This window comes from Drosophila obscura, unplaced genomic scaffold, assembly GCF_018151105.1.
Source record: "Drosophila obscura isolate BZ-5 IFL unplaced genomic scaffold, ASM1815110v1 contig_1, whole genome shotgun sequence".
Lineage (NCBI taxonomy): Eukaryota > Metazoa > Arthropoda > Insecta > Diptera > Drosophilidae > Drosophila > Drosophila obscura.
In genome coordinates, this window is record NW_024542679.1 from 1,684,571 (window position 1) to 1,702,209 (window position 17,639).

General features: G+C 45.6%; 4 protein-coding genes and 1 long non-coding RNA gene across 10 annotated transcripts in view; 3 read left to right on the forward strand and 2 right to left on the reverse strand.

The window, feature by feature from the left end:
- Positions 1-3,246: 3,246 nt before the first annotated feature.
- LOC121403802 lies at positions 3,247-3,751 on the reverse strand. The gene is made up of 3 exons (XR_005967816.1): positions 3,666-3,751; positions 3,548-3,609; positions 3,247-3,482 (listed from the first exon to the last, which is right to left on the reverse strand). It is a non-coding gene; the product is annotated as an uncharacterized LOC121403802 (long non-coding RNA).
- Positions 3,752-6,507: 2,756 nt separating this feature from the next.
- The window catches only part of LOC111069601 (regulating synaptic membrane exocytosis protein 2), a 36,209-nt gene continuing 25,077 nt past the window's right edge, over positions 6,508-17,639 (reverse strand). For 3 of the 4 annotated variants that reach the window (XM_041591752.1, XM_041591750.1, XM_022359733.2), the window contains 3 exons: positions 7,650-8,500; positions 7,432-7,593; positions 6,508-7,077 (listed from right to left, as the gene is read on the reverse strand). In XM_041591752.1, the coding sequence (XP_041447686.1) occupies positions 6,886-7,077; positions 7,432-7,593; positions 7,650-8,500 (1,205 nt within the window). In that variant the 3' untranslated portion in view covers positions 6,508-6,885. Of the gene's footprint in view, positions 7,078-7,431; positions 7,594-7,649; positions 8,501-16,702; positions 17,255-17,639 lie in introns of those variants that run through there. The other variant, XM_041591753.1, reaches the window with a different exon arrangement.
- Positions 8,747-10,646, forward strand: LOC111069603 (organic cation/carnitine transporter 7). Its single transcript, XM_022359736.2, has 5 exons — positions 8,747-8,909; positions 8,965-9,289; positions 9,353-9,862; positions 9,925-10,445; positions 10,509-10,646. The coding sequence occupies exons 1-5, from the start codon at positions 8,828-8,830 to the stop codon at positions 10,541-10,543; spliced, it is 1,473 nt and encodes a 490-aa protein (XP_022215428.2). The 5' UTR covers positions 8,747-8,827; the 3' UTR covers positions 10,544-10,646.
- LOC111069602 (putative transporter svop-1) lies at positions 10,550-12,660 on the forward strand. Of its 2 annotated transcripts, XM_022359735.2 has the most exons (8): positions 10,550-10,672; positions 10,745-11,069; positions 11,144-11,265; positions 11,322-11,619; positions 11,678-11,779; positions 11,854-11,974; positions 12,041-12,443; positions 12,511-12,660. In XM_022359735.2, the coding sequence occupies exons 1-8, from the start codon at positions 10,639-10,641 to the stop codon at positions 12,576-12,578; spliced, it is 1,473 nt and encodes a 490-aa protein (XP_022215427.2). In that variant the 5' UTR covers positions 10,550-10,638; the 3' UTR covers positions 12,579-12,660. The 2 variants fall into 2 exon arrangements, with proteins under 2 accessions (XP_022215427.2, XP_022215426.2); XM_022359734.2 differs by having other exon boundaries at positions 12,041-12,640.
- On the forward strand, positions 12,635-14,846 carry LOC111069605 (synaptic vesicle 2-related protein-like). 2 transcript variants are annotated; one of them, XM_022359737.2, is made up of 9 exons: positions 12,635-12,743; positions 12,812-13,136; positions 13,195-13,316; positions 13,375-13,663; positions 13,738-13,839; positions 13,905-14,025; positions 14,088-14,362; positions 14,418-14,545; positions 14,614-14,845. In XM_022359737.2, exons 1-9 carry the CDS (start codon positions 12,710-12,712, stop codon positions 14,676-14,678), a joined length of 1,461 nt encoding a protein of 486 aa, XP_022215429.2. In that variant the 5' UTR covers positions 12,635-12,709; the 3' UTR covers positions 14,679-14,845. The 2 variants fall into 2 exon arrangements, with proteins under 2 accessions (XP_022215429.2, XP_022215430.2); XM_022359738.2 differs by lacking the exon at positions 12,635-12,743 and having other exon boundaries at positions 13,044-13,125; positions 14,614-14,846.

Below are 17,639 nucleotides of genomic sequence, written 5' to 3' on the forward strand. Positions count from 1 at the left end.
ACCTTCTGCTAATTTCTGTGCGCCTGGTATCTCAGATTTGAATTTAACGGTTTTCTGCCATTTGAGCGGTGGAAAGTGGAGGCAGAAAATGAGAAAAAGAAGAGCGAAAAGAGAGAGCAACGAAATACAAAGAGAAACAAGAAAAAACGATAATTAAAAAAAACCAGCGACCTTCTGCTGATTTCTGTGCGCCTGGTATCTCAGATTTGAATTTAACGGTTTTCTGCCATTTGAGCGGTGGAAAGTGGAGGCAGAAAATGAGAAAAAGAAGAGCGAAAAGAGAGAGCAACGAAATACAAAGAGAAACAAGAAAAAACGATAATTAAAAGAAACCAGCGACCTTCTGCTGATTTCTGTGCGCCTGGTATCTCAGATTTGAATTTAGCCGTTTTCTGCCCTGTGAGCTGTGGAAAGTGGAGGCAGAAAAGGAGAAGAAGAAGAGCGAAAAGAGAGAGCAACGAAATACAAAGAGAAACAAGAAAAAAAACGATAATTAAAAAAAACCAGCGACCTTCTGCTGATTTCTGTGCGCCTGGTATCTCAGATTTGAATTTAATGGTTTTCTGCCATTTGAGCGGTGGAAAGTGGAGGCAGAAAATGAGAAAAAGAAGAGCGAAAAGAGAGAGCAACGAAATACAAAGAGAAACAAGAAAAAACGATAATTAAAAAAAACCAGCGACTTTCTGCTGATTTCTGTGCGCCTGGTATCTCAGATTTGAATTTAACGGTTTTCTGCCATTTGAGCGGTGGAAATTGGAGGCAGAAAATAAGAGAAATTAGATCGAAAAAAGAGAGCAACGAAATACAAAGAGAGACAAGAAAAAACGATAATTAAAAAAAACCAGCGACCTTCTGCTGATTTCTGTGCGCCTGGTATCTCAGATTTTAATTTAATGGTTTTCTGCCATTTGAGCGGTGGAAAGTGGAGGCAGAAAATGAGAAAAGAAGAGCGAAAAGAGAGAGCAACGAAATAAAAGAGAAAAAAGAAAAACGATAATTAAAAAAAACCAGCAACCTTCTGCTGATTTCTGTGCGCCTGGTATCTCAGATTTGAATTTAACGGTTTTCTGCCATTTGAGCGGTGGAAGTTGGAGGCAGAAAATGAGAGAAATTAGATCGAAAAAAGAGAGCAACGAAATACAAAGAGAGACAAGAAAAAACGATAATTAAAAAAAACCAGCTACCTTCTGCTGATTTCTGTGCGCCTGGTATCTCAGATTTGAATTTAACGGTTTTCTGCCATTTGAGCGGTGGAAAGTGGAGGCAGAAAATGAGAAAAAGAAGAGCGAAAAGAGAGAGCAACGAAATACAAAGAGAAACAAGAAAAAACGATAATTAAAAAAAACCAGCGACCTTCTGCTGATTTCTGTGCGCCTGGTATCTCAGATTTGAATTTAACGGTTTTCTGCCATTTGAGCGGTGGAAAGTGGAGGCAGAGAATGAGAAAAAGAAGAGCGAAAAGAGAGAGCAACGAAATACAAAGAGAAACAAGAAAAAACGATACTTAAAAATAACCAGCGACCTTCTGCTGATTTCTGTGCTCCTGGTATCTCAGATTTGAATTTAACGGTTTTCTGCCATTTGAGCGGTGGAAAGTGGAGGCAGAAAATGAGAAAAAGAAGAGCGAAAAGAGAGAGCAACGAAATACAAAGAGAAACAAGAAAAAACGATACTTAAAAAAAACCAGCGACCTTCTGCTGATTTCTGTGCTCCTGGTATCTCAGATTTGAATTTAACGGTTTTCTGCCATTTGAGCGGTGGAAGTTGGAGGCAGAAAATGAGAGAAATTAGATCGAAAAAAGAGAGCAACGAAATACAAAGAGAAACAAGAAAAAACGATAATTAAAAAAAACCAGCGACCTTCTGCTGATTTCTGTGCGCCTGGTATCTCAGATTTGAATTTAACGGTTTTCTGCCATTTGAGCGGTGGAAAGTGGAGGCGGAAAATGAGAAAAAGAAGAGCGAAAAGAGAGAGCAACGAAATAAAAAGAGAAACAAGAAAAAACGATAATTAAAAAAAACCAGCGACCTTCTGCTGATTTCTGTGCGCCTGGTATCTCAGATTTGAATTTAACGGTTTTCTGCCATTTGAGCGGTTGGAAGTGGAGGCAGAAAATGAGAAAAAGAAGAGCGAAAAGAGAGAGCAACGAAATACAAAGAGAAACAAGAAAAAACGATAATTCAAAAAAAACCAGCGACCTTCTGCTAATTTCTGTGCGCCTGGTATCTCAGATTTGAATTTAACGGTTTTCTGCCATTTGAGCGGTGGAAAGTGGAGGCGGAAAATGAGAAAAAGAAGAGCGAAAAGAGAGAGCAACGAAATAAAAAGAGAAACAAGAAAAAACGATAATTAAAAGAAACCAGCGACCTTCTGCTGATTTCTGTGCGCCTGGTATCTCAGATTTGAATTTAACGGTTTTCTGCCATTTGAGCGGTGGAAAGTGGAGGCGGAAAATGAGAAAAAGAAGAGCGAAAAGAGAGAGCAACGAAATACAAAGAGAAACAAGAAAAAACGATACTTAAAAATAACCAGCGACCTTCTGCTGATTTCTGTGCTCCTGGTATCTCAGATTTGAATTTAACGGTTTTCTGCCATTTATGCGGTTGAAAGTGGAGGCAGAAAATGAGAAAAAGAAGAGCGAAAAGAGAGAGCAACGAAATACAAAGAGAAACAAGAAAAAACGATAATTAAAAAAAACCAGCAACCTTCTGCTGATTTCTGTGCGCCTGGTATCTCAGATTTGAATTTAACGGTTTTCTGCCATTTGAGCGGTGGAAGTTGGAGGCAGAAAATGAGAGAAATTAGATCGAAAAAAGAGAGCAACGAAATACAAAGAGAGACAAGAAAAAACGATAATTAAAAAAAAGCCAGCGACCTTCTGCTGATTTCTGTGCGCCTGGTATCTCAGATTTGAATTTAACGGTTTTCTGCCACTTGAGCGCTGGAAAGTAGAGGTGGAGAAACATCGATGTTCCTGGACATCGATGTTTTTCGATGTTTTCAAAAAAAACATCGATGAAACATCGATGTTTTAAATAAATAGAAACAATTTTTTTTTTGCTCTAAATTCAATTTAAAAAAAAATTAAATTGATTTAATTGAAAAGATTTGGTTCATTTCATAACAAAATTAAAAGCTTTATTCGTAAAAGCAAAAAAAATTCAAAACTTATTCTATAAGTTAAACAAAAAATGGTTTGGTTCTTATTGATAAACATAAACATACTCGACACTTCGCACCACAAACGCATCCAACTTCGTTGGTTCAGAAACTTTGTCTGTTGTTGCTTTCTTTGGATGAATCCTCTGTACATGGTCCCACAAGTTGGTAGTGTTTCCACCTGTCTTAAGCATTTTTCCGCAGTAAATGCATACTGCTTTATTATTATCGGCCGTTTTCTTGAAATGCTGCCACACGTCCGAGGTCTCGCGCTTCCTCTTCGTAGCAGGAGCCAGAGACTCGTAATTTTCCTTAGTTGTTCCTAACATTTGCAAAAGGTATAAGTGGCTCAAAGTTGTCATGTGTATTACTTCTATGAATACTTACGGTTTAGGAAGTTTTCCATTGCCACACATCCACCGACGTTGCCTACACCACCAATTGAATATCTGAAAACATCTAAATACAGTAAATAGTTCAATTTATAAATATATTTTACACATACCTTCTGCGTTTCCTTTACTTTAGTGTCGCGGAAAAAACATCGATGGTTGCCACAAAGCATCGATGTTTCCAAAAAATTTAAAAAAAAAATTTCATCTATGTTTCTCCACCTCTACTGGAAAGTGGAGGCAGAAAATGAGAAAAAGAAGAGCGAAAAGAGAGAGTAACGAAATACAAAGAGAAACAAGAAAAAACGATAAGCGGTGGAAGGTGGAGACGCCGCTGCTTTCAGCGGTAGTTTCTTGAACTATGGTTGTGGTTCACCTGTGATCGACGGTCACTTCTGGAACTACATTAGATTAGTTCGAGAAATTTCCGCTCACAACATGCGCGCGCCACAGTTAATTTTTGAGAAGGTTGACTTGTGGCGCGCTACTGGACAGTTCTGGTACTACATTTGACAGTTTCATGTTGACGAGCTTTTGTCAGACATTATTTAATGTTAAAGTTATGTCAATGTTAATTCTACGTTAACGTTGGCGCGATGTTCAAAGTGTGCTGATTTAGCCTGTTTAACTAAATCGCTATAACTCTGCCGTTTCTTGTCCGATCTGGACGTGCTACGCATCCTTCTGATCGGAAAAATGTCCTCGATCGTTTTCAGCCAGGGGGGATCAATAAAATTAAAGATATTGCCTTTGTACCGTTATTTTTAATTCAATCGCTTTAACACCGAGATTTATCTTCCGATATAGACATTTCTGACTTTCCCGGAGTACTACCAACATCCATAGGATCGTGAGAATCCTGTCTGTCGATCGGCAGTTCCCATTCCTCAATGGAAATGAAACAACTGACTCCAAATAAATATTTTATGTTTATTGAAACTCAATTTGATACACACATTGATGTGGGGGTGTCATTTGGTTTTACTACAGTTACCAGTTACCAGATACCATATTAAACATAATAATATTCATATATGTATGTATGTAGTTCACATCGGTATATATTGATTTACATAGTGTAATGCAGGTAATTGCTAGGTAATAATTTTTAACAAATCGTTAAGGTTATATGTATATAAGTATAAGTATATGTATAGTAGTATTCTTACAAGCCTTGCCTACAGCCACTCGGCACTTTTAAAGCGCAATCCTCAATCTACCGATGATTATCGGCTCCCAACGCTACACGCTGATATGGTGTTATTTTTACAGTGATCAAAGTACTCGTCGTTGTTTAAGTAACTAACTCTTTGGATAAGTTCAATAAGTGGGTAATAGTTATAATAGGTTTAGTAGAAAAGACCAATAGACTTAAGTAGTAGATTTAGCAGCAATTTCTTCTTCGTTTTTGCCGAAAAAAATATGTAGTTTCAACATTTAGAATATTTGTATGTTTTTGAGATAGCACAACCATTTTTAGTTTTCGTCACCCAACTACGTTTGCCCTTACCCTTATTCCGTGTAAAACAACTCGGGTTAGTCGACAGCCAGAGATTGTGAAGAGTAATTATAGCCGAACTAATCGAAAAAACAGGAATGCAACGACTTTTTGTTTCACTTTTACCCTGACTACCTTGACAACTCAACTACCAAGTACGCGCATTAGTATTAGTTCTACTTACAAGTTCTACAACAATGACTATGCCCAGACAAAACGGATTATCTGGCCACTACATACATAGGTATTCTGCGCTGGTTTTTAAAGCAACTATCTAACAATAAGAAGAGTCCTTGATATACGGATATATGTGTGTACGAGTACAGATCAAGGAGTCGTTAAGTTTGAATTTAAAGACATTTTTTTAGTTAACTAGCGTTTAAAAGAGCCGCCTGCCCGGAAGGATAACCGTAGCCGTAGCCGAAGCCGTAGCAGGCAGGTAAACAGTTTGGATAGGGGATAGTAAAAGTTTCACAATGCCCTGCCTCTGCAGATGGCTTAAGTATAGTACATAATAGCTATAGTATGTAAATAAGTGTGTATATATTTGTAATTTGTTTAGTTTGAAACTCCAAGTCATTAGGTTGAACGTTGATTAGATTTAATACACAAGTTCCGAAATTGTAAATTTCACACGTTTGTCGTTACAAGAGATTGTCCTGTTCGTAGCTGAAGCTTCGGGTTGAACGGGTGCGAGAGTTAGTTGGGAGCGAGATACGAAGGAATAGGATAGATGGAAGGAAGGAACAGAAGGATGCCTTTTCCAATGCTGTGTTGCAATCAATGTCCTACCATAAAATGACTACAGTAAATTCGTCTTAATCACGCTTCAGTCGCACTCAAATCTCACATCCACATCCACACAGAAGCACACAACACACCAGACACCAGACACCAGACACCCATCCATAAAGATTGTCACATTAAATTTAAAGATATCATTTGTGTTCCTTCTGCTAGATTTGGTAGGGGTAGGTAGGTAGGTAGGTAGGTAGGTACGCATGTTGGTAGTTTTATTTCATGTGTGAAACAGTGGAAACCTTTCAGCTGTACACTTAACTGTAAAGATTGTTGGAGACTATTGTAATTGTATTTGTATTTGCGCAACATTTAATTAACACTTAGATATACCCATTATCCTTGACGTGCTGCCATACTTTGACCCTTTTTTCTCTCGCTCTGTCTTCGTTGCCACAAAATTTCAACATTATTGTTTCAGTCGCCCGTTTCATTTCTCGATTCGATTCAAATGCAAACAACATTAAACTTTCACAAACACAACGCACAACGCACAAAAATATATATGTTTATACGCGTAAATATTCCTATATATTGTAGCTATCTCTGGTACTCTCGGTTACTCTCGGTTCCTCTTATCTCAACTCAATTATTGTGCTGTCTGATATAGTAATGTACGATTACTCGCACCGTGCTGCCCTAACCCTTACCCTTAGCCCTACCCCTACCGTACGTACCTTACTTACAAAGCTCTCTCACCGTGAATACTTAGTAAGTAGTATAACCCATAACCCAGACCTCCTGCCTACTGCCTACTGCCCACTGCCCACTGCCAACCGATATGCTAAGCTCATTGACTATAACTACGAGTATTACATACAGAGGGACGCATACTATAATGCAGCTTGCTAGGTTTGCTTCAATTGGGAGATGCTATATCTGCTGATAAGGGGAGTGTAATATTTTATATGGCTGATCCATACTTAGGCGCTAACAAATTGAGCTTTCAGTTGAAGTATTACGAGTTTATGTTCTCTTGGTGTCATGCATTTCATTTGAATTATTGTTTTCGATGTCTCACGCGCTGGCGTGTTCGGTCAAGGAGAGTTGTCCGAGTCGGAGCCCCCGTAGCTGTGCATGGGGAACAGCGGATACCAGCCGTTGATGTGCTGTCCGATGTTCACCTTGTCCAGATTCACCTCCGTGCCGCCCAGGCCCTGGTTGTGCTCGAATCCCACGCATCGCTGCCACACCATGATGACGATGTTCCGCCCAAAGACGTCCGAGCTCTGTGCACCGGTAAAGGATAGGAAGATTTATTTACATACAAATTTGGTCGTGTATTTATTATGGTTAAAAATAAATATGGCACGTGCCCCACGGTCACATGCATGCAGCTTCTCCGTGGATGCATGTGGATACATCCCCAATAAATTAACGACTGGCAGCTGCCTGCTGGCATCGAAAATTGGCCTCATCCATGGCACCCATCCGCTCCGGGGCCAGCCGCCATTAATCGCATTACAATGCTGGCAGAAGGTAATAACATCCCGACGCGTTGGCGAGTCATGGCCATCAGATTCATCATCATCGTCATCCACATTCACATCGCTGGCACCTGTAACAATGCCCCATCTGCTCACCTGATACTTAATGGTCTGCCTGTAGAATGGCTCCGCGGAGTGGCGCACCACGCGCGTCTTCTTCTTGTGCCGCAATCGCTCCCCATCCTTGATGTAACATTTGACATATGTGTCTGGAGGCGTCTCGCAGTCCTCGTTGACAATATTACGAGCACAAATTAGCTGCAACAAGGGATATTAAAAAGGAGAAGCACAGATGGACACCGATGTCCACTCACCTCCACCTCGACGTTCCCTTTGATTTTCACAAAACCCATCTTCAGCTCCCCATAACGAGCCGTGGTCAGCCGGTAACCCTTGGGATGGATCTGCGAAGGACCCAGCTTCAGGCCGTAGCTCGACTCGCTGCCGGTGATGGCCGAGACATTAACATAGCTGCCGCTGAGGGTCTTGACCACGCTCTGCTTCCGCTGCGGACTGTCGCCGCTATCCGTGCTGGTCCGCTGATAGATGCTGCCCTTCCGCGTCGGAGTGCCCATGGTGGGCGAGTCGCTGCCCTTGCCCACATACATGCTGCCCTTGCGCTGCAGCGACTGTGCCTGGGGCTGCGCCTGGGCCTCTCCCAGCTGAAACATGCTGCTCTTTCGCTGCTGCTGCTGCAGCTGGCCGGCAGAGAGCATATCCTGGCCCGGGCCCTGGCCCTGGCCCGGACCACGCAGATTAATCATGCTGCCCTTGCGTAGATTGGCCTGCTGCTGCTGATGCTGCGGCGAGCCGTCGCCCTGACTGGAGGAGCCCAGCAGCTGGTTGTGCCTCTCCTGGGCCACATTCGAGACGGAGGCGGCCTGCTTGAGTCTCGACAGCGCCTGCTTGGGGCTCTGGGGCGGCAGCTGGCTGCCCGATCCCTTCCAGCGGGGTCGGAAGCGCTTGTCTTCCTCATCGGACGGCGGACTGGTGTCGTTGTTGCCAATGCCAATTGGCAGATGTTGCTGCTGCTGTTGCTGCTGTTGCTGCTGCTGCTGCAGCTGCTGTAGCTGCAGCTGCTGGAGTTGTTGCTGCTGCTGCGTGAGATCCAGAATGGAGCTCTTGCGGCTGTTGGGTCCACTCGGCAGACCGACGCGACTGGTACCTGGTGGTGGGGGAGACAGGGGCAAACTTAGACCATTCCTGCAGTGGTTCCTCGATGGCAGTGGCTCAACTCTTTTCAAAAACTCAACTCAAAGAACCAAACTATTACTTGGCGAAGAATGAAAAAAGTGTTACATGGTCTATGACTATGACTATGACTAAGATCTAAAACGAAAACTAAAACTAAACCTAAAGCTAAGAATAAGAACAGGAATAAGAAAAGAGGGTAAAGAGAAAGCTACACAAAACGTCAAAGCATGCGGAACTAAAAGTAAATTGAAATTGTGTGTAGATGTCGGACTGAACATTGTTTTGGGTTCGTCTGTCAATGGCGTCTAAAAGGGACACGGAGACGAAGGATGTCCGAGGAGGACAGAGCGTGGAATTGGACGAAGCCCTCAAGGAGATTGGTAAGTCATTCCACACACTCTTTTGTGGCGCCCGTCTAACAGCATTCCCCGACAGGCTTTGGCTGTGGCCAGGTGCTGGTGCTGATCTTCTCCAGTTTCGCCAATTTGCTCGCCGTAAACGAGACCTTTGGCATGTCGATCATCGTTGTGGCGTCCTCGTGCGATCTGTCCACAACTGCTGGCCAGAAGTCGCTGATGATGACCTCCATGATGGTGGGCATGACTATCTCTGGCTTCTACGTGGGCTACCTCATCGACACCAAGGGCAGGGTGCGAATCTTGCGCTGGATGCTGCTAGTCACCATAGTGTTGTCGGTGGTGTCGGCCCTCATGCCGGAGGTGTACGGCCTATCGGCGATGAGATTCCTGGTTGGAATTTTGTACGTATGATGATCCGACGATTCCCTCACTTATTCTCTGCCTCTCTCTTCCGCTCTGTGCAGCCTCTGCGGCCCGGCGACTTGCCTTCTGGGCTACATGACGGAGTTCTCCTCGCCACATGCACGTCCGCCCCTTGTCGTTGTGTTCAGCCTTGCCATTGGCGTATCGCTGATCTACTGCCCGCTGGTGGCCAAGTTATTTCTGCCCAAAAAGTACTGCGTGCTCACGGCCAGCTCCTATTTGCTGCGCCCCTGGCGCTTTCTGATGTTGCTGTACACGCTGCCCGGCGTCATCGCCCTGCTGGGCCTGTGCTTCCTGCCGGAGAGTCCCTACTATCTGATGTCCGTGAAGCGCAAGGAGGAGGCCCAGGAGGTGCTCGCATGGCTGTGTCGCCGCAATCGCAAGAACAAGGACGAGCTGAACATCGAGCTAATCGACTTTCAGAGGCACACCATTGTGGCCAAGGCCAACTACTTTAAGCTGGTGTGGGACGACAGCATTCGTTTGGTGAAGCCGCCCTACTGTCGCGACTTTATGGTCTGTACGCTCCTCTCGTTCGGCATGTTCCTCATGTGAGTGTTCCTCATCTTCTTGGCAGTACTTTCGATTTGTGCTATAAATTTCAATTCAACAGATCCCTTGGCCTGGGCATGTGGTATCCCCTGCTGCGGAGCCAGGACAACAGCCAACGGCGCCTGCTCTGTGATGTGCTCAGCAAGCCCAAGAACTTTGATCAGCCGAAGAACGTTTCGGCCTCCAACGAGATGCCAGACTTCACCGATCCCATTTACTACGGCATCGCCTACATTCTGTTCTACTTCCTGGCCCTGCTGCTGCTGCTGTGCATGTCGCGGAAGCACGTCTTCGTCTGCTACGTTAGCGTTGCGGCCATTTGTGGCATGGCGCTGAACTTCATCAAGGAGCCGATCGCCATTCTGATATGCTTCAGCACGATGATGATCCTGCCGGGTGTGATGATCACCCTGGTGTCCTCGGTGCTGGTGGACTGCATGCCCACGCAGCTGCGTGCCAAGGCCCTCAGCCTGAACAAGGCGCTGTCGCGTCTGGGTGCCATTCTCGGCTGTCTGCTGGTGGGCCTCATGCTGCAGGTGTCCTGCGTGGCGACACTCAACATCTTTGTGGCCTACCTCATATGTAAGTGGCGCCAGCCGAGCCCTCGATGCGCTTCTAACGACGATCCCCTTTGCTTCCTTCCAGTTTGCATCGTTCTGTGCTTCCTGCTGCCAAAGTGACAAAGTGACGCAGCCGACCAGGCTCTACGCTTCAGTTTTGTGTTATTTTTGTGATTTTTGAGTATCGTGACTTTGAATAAATCCGATCTGGTTCTATGACTGACATAGACGATGTGTTTGCCATGCTGGGTAAGCTGCACAGACACAGCCCACATTCCTCGCATTCCTCGCATTCCTCTTGACGTTCTCGTCTGGTCGCAGGCTTTGGCCGCATGCAGGTCTTCATATTCTTCAGCTGTGCCATTATACAGATGTACGTGACCAACGAGCAGCTCGGATTGACGGTGATCGTGGCGGGGGCCACGTGTGACCTGGGCATCCACGACCATCGCCTCTCGTGGCTCTACGCGACAATCATTAGCGGCCAGATCGTGATCAGCCCCTATATGGGCTATAAGGCGGATGAAATCGGGCGACGCAGGCTGCTGCTCATAACGCTCATCCTGAGTCTGGTGTTCTCCCTGCTGTCGGCTTTAATGCCAGACTTTTGGTCTTTTCTGGTGATGCGCTTCATCGTGGGTATCTTGTGAGTAACTGCACTCGGCTCCCGGATTCTACCACTCAGGCACCAACAATTGTTAACCTCTTTCTCGCGTGCAGCGTGACAGGACCCTCAACGTTGGTTGTTACCTACTTGAGTGAGTTCACGAAGATCTCGCTGCGGGGTAGCGTGATCAACTACCAGAGCTACTTCATCGGCATCAGCATGGTCCTAACAACATGTAAGATGTACTCCATGTACTCCATGGCTTGCCTATATAGAATCTTCCCATGGCAGGTGTGGCCTCGGTGCTGCTGCCCCTGAAGCTGAGCCACAGAATCGTCAACGATTACGCGCTCACCAGCTGGCGTGTTCTGGGCCTGCTCAGTCTGCTGCCTGGCCTCGTTGGACTTGTCACCATGTGGCTGCTGCCCGAGAGTCCCAAGTATTACCTGGCCGTCGATCGGCAGGAAAAGGCCATGGAGGCCCTGGAGAGATGCTGCCGCCTCAACAAGGGCAAAGATGTAACCCTCTCCAGTCTGGGTGTGGAGTCCGTCACGCAGCCGCGCCTGCCCGAGAAGCCAGTCCATCGCAGGTGAGGCCCCACCTGAATTGTTTGTTTCCATCCCATTCCGTGCATGTGTCCTTGCCAGTGTCTTCGCCCGCCAGTGGTACGATGTGGTGCCCCTCCTGCGTGGCGTTTATTTTCGTCACTTGGCACTCGCCTCTGCTGCCATTTTCATACTGTTGGGCACGTAAGTATCGTATCCCTGTCATTAGGTATGTATCCCTCTGAAGATGCTGAAGATGATCATTCTGTGGCTTTCAGTGGTGCTGGCCTGGCCAGCTGGATGTTGCGTGTCCGTCATCTCACGCTAATGAATAAAGACTCAGAGACCATCTGTGCAGTGCTCGACAAATTTGATGAAAACAAAATGACTCTGCCAAAGGTGAGCTCTACTTCCGAAGGTGGGATGTGATCCCCTAGGTAATCCCGCATGTTGTTTATGTTTTAGTGTGACTTGGGCATGGATGACCTGAAGGACTCTGCTTTCCATGGTCTCGCCGTGCTTGGCTTCTTCATATTCACGAGCATCCTTCTGATTTGGTTTGGTCGCAGGGTCATCGTTTTTGCATATGTTTTGGGCGCAGCCCTTGCTGGCTTCCTGCTGAACTTTGCCAAGGACAAAACGCTGATACTCATTTTATTTCTCGTTTTAATTGTGACGCCGCTGTGCAGCCTGAGGCTGACCCTGACGATTCTCATCGACCTGATACCCACTAATCTAAGGGGCAAAGCCGTTTCCCTCAGCATGATGGTTGGATGTCTGGGCGGCCTGATCGCCAGCCTCTTCGTGGGCTACACCATGAAGGTCAGCTGCTATGCGACCTTCAATACCTTTGTGCTGGCCCTCATACGTACGATGTGGCACCTGTTATTCCATAATTCCGTAATTTTTTCTCTTGAAAACTCTCTCATCCCCAGTTTGCGTCGTCCTCATCGCAATGCTGCCATCTGATGGGAAAATGAGCGCCAAAAAGGCATCTATGTAGTCCGTTGTAGCTTTATCCTTGTATGTCGTGTGTTAAGCCATTCAAATAAAAGCAGACTCTGCCTTAAGCTTCACCTTCAGCTTCTCTTTTTGTCTGTGTGTTGGCAGACTTGGCAATATATCGAACAAATAATGACTGACATTGACGACGTCTATCACTTGTTGGGTGAGCCTCGCACCACGATGGAGGACCACTGCAATCTCATCTTTGGTTATCTTTGGTCATCTTTGCAGGCTTTGGTCGGATGCAGCGGACCATCTTTGTGTGCTGCATGCTGATTCAGATCTACATAAGCAACGAACAGTTGGGCTTGTCTTTGATCGTGGCTTCGAACTCCTGCGATCTGCACATTGATGATCACCGCATGTCCTGGCTGATGAGCGCCGTCTTTGCCGCTCAGATCCTGGCCAGCCATTACGTGGGCGACAAGTCTGATGAGATTGGGCGACGAAAACTGATGCTAATATCGGGCTCCCTGATGCTTCTCTCGTCTCTCCTCTCGGCCTTCATGCCCGAGTTTTGGTCCTTTCTGGTGTTGCGCTTCCTAGTAGGTGTCTTGTAAGTATCTAACGCGAAATTGTTTCCACACTGATGCCCCTCTTCGTTGCCCCAAAAGTGTGACTGGACCGACAGTGTCTATGCAGACGTACTTGAGCGAGTTCACGAAGTTCTCCCTGCGACCCAAAGTGCTCAACTACGTCAGCTATGCCATAGGTCTGAGCATGATCTATGTGCCATGTAAGGTTAACCCATAACCCATATGCTATGCCACATATCACCTGACCTGAGTCCACAGGTATTGCTGCCGTGATCAAGGTAAACGTGCACATCTACAACGATTACGTCTTCTCTAGCTGGCGACTGCTGATCCTGCTCAACCTGCTGCCTGGCATTGGTGCATTCATCATGCTCTATCGACTGCCCGAGAGTCCCAAGTATTACCTGTCGGTCAACGAGGATGACAAGGCCATGGCCGTGCTGGAGAAGTGCTGCCGTCTGAACAAGGGCAAGGATGTCACCTTGGCCAGCCTGGGCGTGAGCTCTGTCACGCAGCCACGTTTGCGTGGTGCTCCCATCAAACGGAAGTAAGGGGCACATCGATTACAGTACATTCACAATTACATTCGATATATTTTGTTTCCCCCCGTGTGCGTTCCAGCTGCGTGGCTCGCCTGTGGTACGAGTCACTGCCGCTCCTGCAAAAACCCTACGTTCGTAACTTTTTCCTCACGTCCATAGCTGTGTTCGTTCAATTTGGCGCGTGAGTTATGGCCACTCACAGGTGAAAGATGATGGGTAGGTAGATTTATTGACGCTTTCTTGCAGGAGTTTCGGACTGGGCGTGTGGATGCTGCGCGTGCGGCATCTCATTCTGCAAATAGAGGAAACCGAGCCGATCTGTGAGCTGATGAAGGAGCACGGACACCAGAATTTGAAGCTTCCGACGGTGAGTCAAGGGCTCTTTGATGTTATATGTCCACGCCTCATGTGTCCCTTTCTGGCCGGCAGTGTTCTTTGAACTTTCACAACGTGCAGGACTCCATTTACCACGGCGTCTTTGTCCTTTTCGCATTCGTTTTGACGAGCTTTCTGCTGATGTGCATCAGGCGCCGAACCATTATATCGATATACCTGCTCACGGCTGGCCTTGCGGGCTTAATGCTGAACTTTGCAAAGGACGACACACTGATATTGATCGTGTTCCTCACTCTCATTGTGCCGCCGATATGCAGCCTGCGACTGACAGTATCGCTGCTCATTGATCTGATTCCCACCCATCTGAGGTGAGTTTTTTGGATCCGCTACTCCACATCGTTGCATCTGCATTCGTGTTCCCAGGGGCAAGGCAGTTGCTCTTTGCTTGATCTTTGGACGCGCAGGTGTGCTGACTTCCAGCATGTTTATTGGCTACACTCTGAGGCAGCACTGCTATGTGACCTTCAATGGCTTTGTGCTGGCCATGATTGGTAATACTTTATTTATTGAATATTCATATATTCTACATAATAAACAATTATCAATTCCCTTCCTGTAGCTGCCATGATCCTCATTCTGCTGCTGCCCTCTGAGAGTAAAATGATGGACAACCTGTCGAAGTAGAGGGCCTAGCTGTCTCCTGCCAGCCCCAACATTAATTTCTACCCTACCCGAAACAGGTAAAAAACAGCTTCATAAACAGAATATACAGCATGGCAGCGTGGCGTATACGTGATATGCGTAATTATTTGACAGGCTGGCAGGCAGGCTTCATTAAAACTTTTAGGGAGCAGCCTCCTCGGGGCTCGGGACTCGGGTACGCAGATTGTGGTGTGGGTGGATGTGCGCACCAGTAAGGGCATGACAAGGGCAATGTGGGCTTTCTTATCTGTCTTGCCAATCAGTCAATCAATCATTCAATCAATTGGGCGCACAGCACGAAGTGAAAATTTTATATCCGCCCCACGCACCCCTCCGGCGACAAAAAAGGATTATGGCAAAAGTTCAAATCATTTTTTTTTTTTCCATCCGCCAGCCAACGAAAAATAAAATAAACGTCAAATAAACTTGGCGACAGATGCGCGAGGACTTTTCCTGTACGATAAATATACATTCATATATACACAAGAGTGGGTATATGTATATGTATGTATGTATATCTATAAGTATAGCGGATATGAAAGTGCGTAAAAGGCAGAGACGGGAAACGAAACGAAACGAAATGGAAAGCAAAGAAAGGAAAGGAAGAGTACGGAAAAGGAAAGCAAGGCAATCGCTAAGCGGCTTAATAATAACTGTCGGAGCAGGAAAATCGAAACGGTCGGGGCGGAGCGGGGCGGGGAGGGGCTGTGGTGTAGGTTGGGGAAAACGCGAAAAACATATTGAGGAGAACGACAAAGTTTTTTTTTTTGCCGAACAAGCACAATACTCGTAATAGGGGGGACATCTCTCCGGGACGATGGAGCTGTCGAATCCCGTCTACTCCTTCGAATCTCCACCCAACCTACCTAGGAACGTGTGGCTGGGCTAGCGCCACCGTTTGGGGACCAATAGAAGGCAGACGCAGACAGAGACGTCAGACTTCAGAGGCTGCTACTTATTTTCATATTTAACGGCTTGTTTGTGGCTCAGGAAAATGCGTATTTCGGCTTTGTTCTCTTATCTGGCGTTGTTTTTCCAGCGTCGCCAGCCAGTGAGACTTTTTCATATTTTGCATTCGCGCTGCCTGGCTTTTAAAAGTTAATTTCAAGGCTGAGCTATTCCAGAACAGCGCTCAGAGCGCTCTGCTCTGGGTTGTCAGCGTGCTGAAGGGTTTATGAGGCACCAACCCAACCAACCAGCCAAGCAAGCAACAAACCAACAGGTAATAAGGTATCAGGCACTTGCCACCCGTGTGGCTTTGCATTTTAAACAAAAATTTGTTGAGAGTTTTGCCTTTTGTTGTGAGTTTTCCTTTTCCTTTTCTAACTCTCTTTTTTTTTTGCTGTGTTTGTTGACTGGTTTTTCTTTTCTTAACATTTTTCTTCGTTTTTTGTTCGGGGTGCTTCTCTGTATGATTTTTTTTGGGGCCTGTGCAAATAGCATCAATAAGCTTAAATAAGCTCCAGCCACAGCCAACGCAGCCACGAAGATGGCATCAGAAGTTTCCCTGTGTGTCCTGGCACTGGCACTGGGACTGGGACACTGGATTATCAAGTGGTATTTTGTGTGCTGGTGCTGGTGTCTGCGTGTATCTGTGTGTGGGTGGGCTTGTAATAAGATTTTGCGAATGCGAGACACTCTTTAACATGCATGCGACGGCGATGGGAGAGTAGTACTTGGGTAATTGTGTGTGAAAGCGAGCGTTAATTAAGTGGCAAACATGCAACATCTCTAGCTGGAACTTGGAATATTCTTCCAGTAATTATGGCTACAGAGGGGATGCTTCGGTGGGAAGGGATGCGGTGGGGCAGGAACAGAAGAAGTAGTAGTAGTAGTAGCAGTATCTAAAATGCCAAACGCAAACGCAAACTCAATCTCAACTCAAGTTCATTTTGCATTCTTACCAGTGGTGGATGTGGTGATGTTTTTATTTTTGTTTTTCTTGTATTTTTTGTTAGTGTGTCTGTAGTCCTGCCGTAATGCAGTATACATTTCAGTTAGATATATATTTGGATGCCATTGCGTAAATATATGTGGTTGCTGTTAAGCTCAATTTGCAGGGATTGTTTTTGCTTGTATAATTTACAAAGGTATTTTCAGGTTTTCAGCATTCATTTGTCTGTTGCCTGCAACCATTCTCTGTTCTGTTCTGTGCTGTTTCTGTGGTTTCTGTTACCGTGAGAGTGCCAGAGTGGAGTGTCGAAGTGGAGTGGAGTGCAATTGCTGCAATGTTGTGGGTGGGTGTTTTGCTCGAAAGTGGGGAATTTTCATTAAATTAAATTAAGTTAAAATATGCAAAAGAAAGTTACACAAAATGCTCGGTACTGACGGGTGCCAAGGGGCCTTCAAATAAATGTGCCCTTAGCTGGTGCTTTAGATTCTTGCAGTTTCTTTTTTTTTTTGTTGTTCTTTCTATAAATTAAATTCTATGTTAAGATTTTGTTTTGGTTTTTTGTTTTGTTGGTTTTAATTGAATTTGTGTGTGAATTTCGTTTAGTGTTTTTTCCATTGTGTGGGGGGTGTGTCAAAGCTTTGATAATGCGACACCGATATTGTGGCTAATAGTGGGAAAGATATGTAAGAAGAAGACATTAGATAGATGGATAGACCGAGAGATAGACAGTGGTATATATATATATAGATATGTACAAATGCAGTGACAGACTTATTATCTATTGTGTGGCATAATCAGTATTGTCATGAGACACGACTAGCAGCAAGGCACAGTTGAGGATTGAGGTTTGTGAGTGATTGTAGTGTACAGGAAAGACACAGAGCAAGAGACCGAGCAGAGACACAGTTAGGGATAAAGAGACAGCGTCACAGAGAGAGAGAGATAGAGAGAGAGAGAGAGAGAGAGAGAGAGAGAGGGAGACACACACAGAATAGTCTCGTCTCCAGGGGTGCGAGATATCTCCTTATAGTTCGAGTGTAGGCAAAATC

Bases quoted from the DNA above. Each gene is read 5' to 3' on its own strand.
- LOC111069602 (XM_022359734.2), top strand. From the start codon at position 10,639: ATGACTGACATAGACGATGTGTTTGCCATGCTGG. The intron at 10,673-10,744 runs GTAAGCTGCACA...GTCTGGTCGCAG, and splicing joins CGATGTGTTTGCCATGCTGG to GCTTTGGCCGCATGCAGGTC. The intron at 11,266-11,321 runs GTAAGATGTACT...TTCCCATGGCAG, and splicing joins CAGCATGGTCCTAACAACAT to GTGTGGCCTCGGTGCTGCTG.
- LOC111069605 (XM_022359737.2), top strand. From the start codon at position 12,710: ATGACTGACATTGACGACGTCTATCACTTGTTGG. The intron at 13,664-13,737 runs GTAAGGGGCACA...TGTGCGTTCCAG, and splicing joins GGTGCTCCCATCAAACGGAA to CTGCGTGGCTCGCCTGTGGT. The intron at 14,026-14,087 runs GTGAGTCAAGGG...TCTGGCCGGCAG, and splicing joins AGAATTTGAAGCTTCCGACG to TGTTCTTTGAACTTTCACAA.
- LOC111069603 (XM_022359736.2), top strand. From the start codon at position 8,828: ATGGCGTCTAAAAGGGACACGGAGACGAAGGATGTCCGAGGAGGACAG. The intron at 9,290-9,352 runs GTACGTATGATG...CGCTCTGTGCAG, and splicing joins AGATTCCTGGTTGGAATTTT to CCTCTGCGGCCCGGCGACTT. The intron at 10,446-10,508 runs GTAAGTGGCGCC...GCTTCCTTCCAG, and splicing joins CTTTGTGGCCTACCTCATAT to TTTGCATCGTTCTGTGCTTC.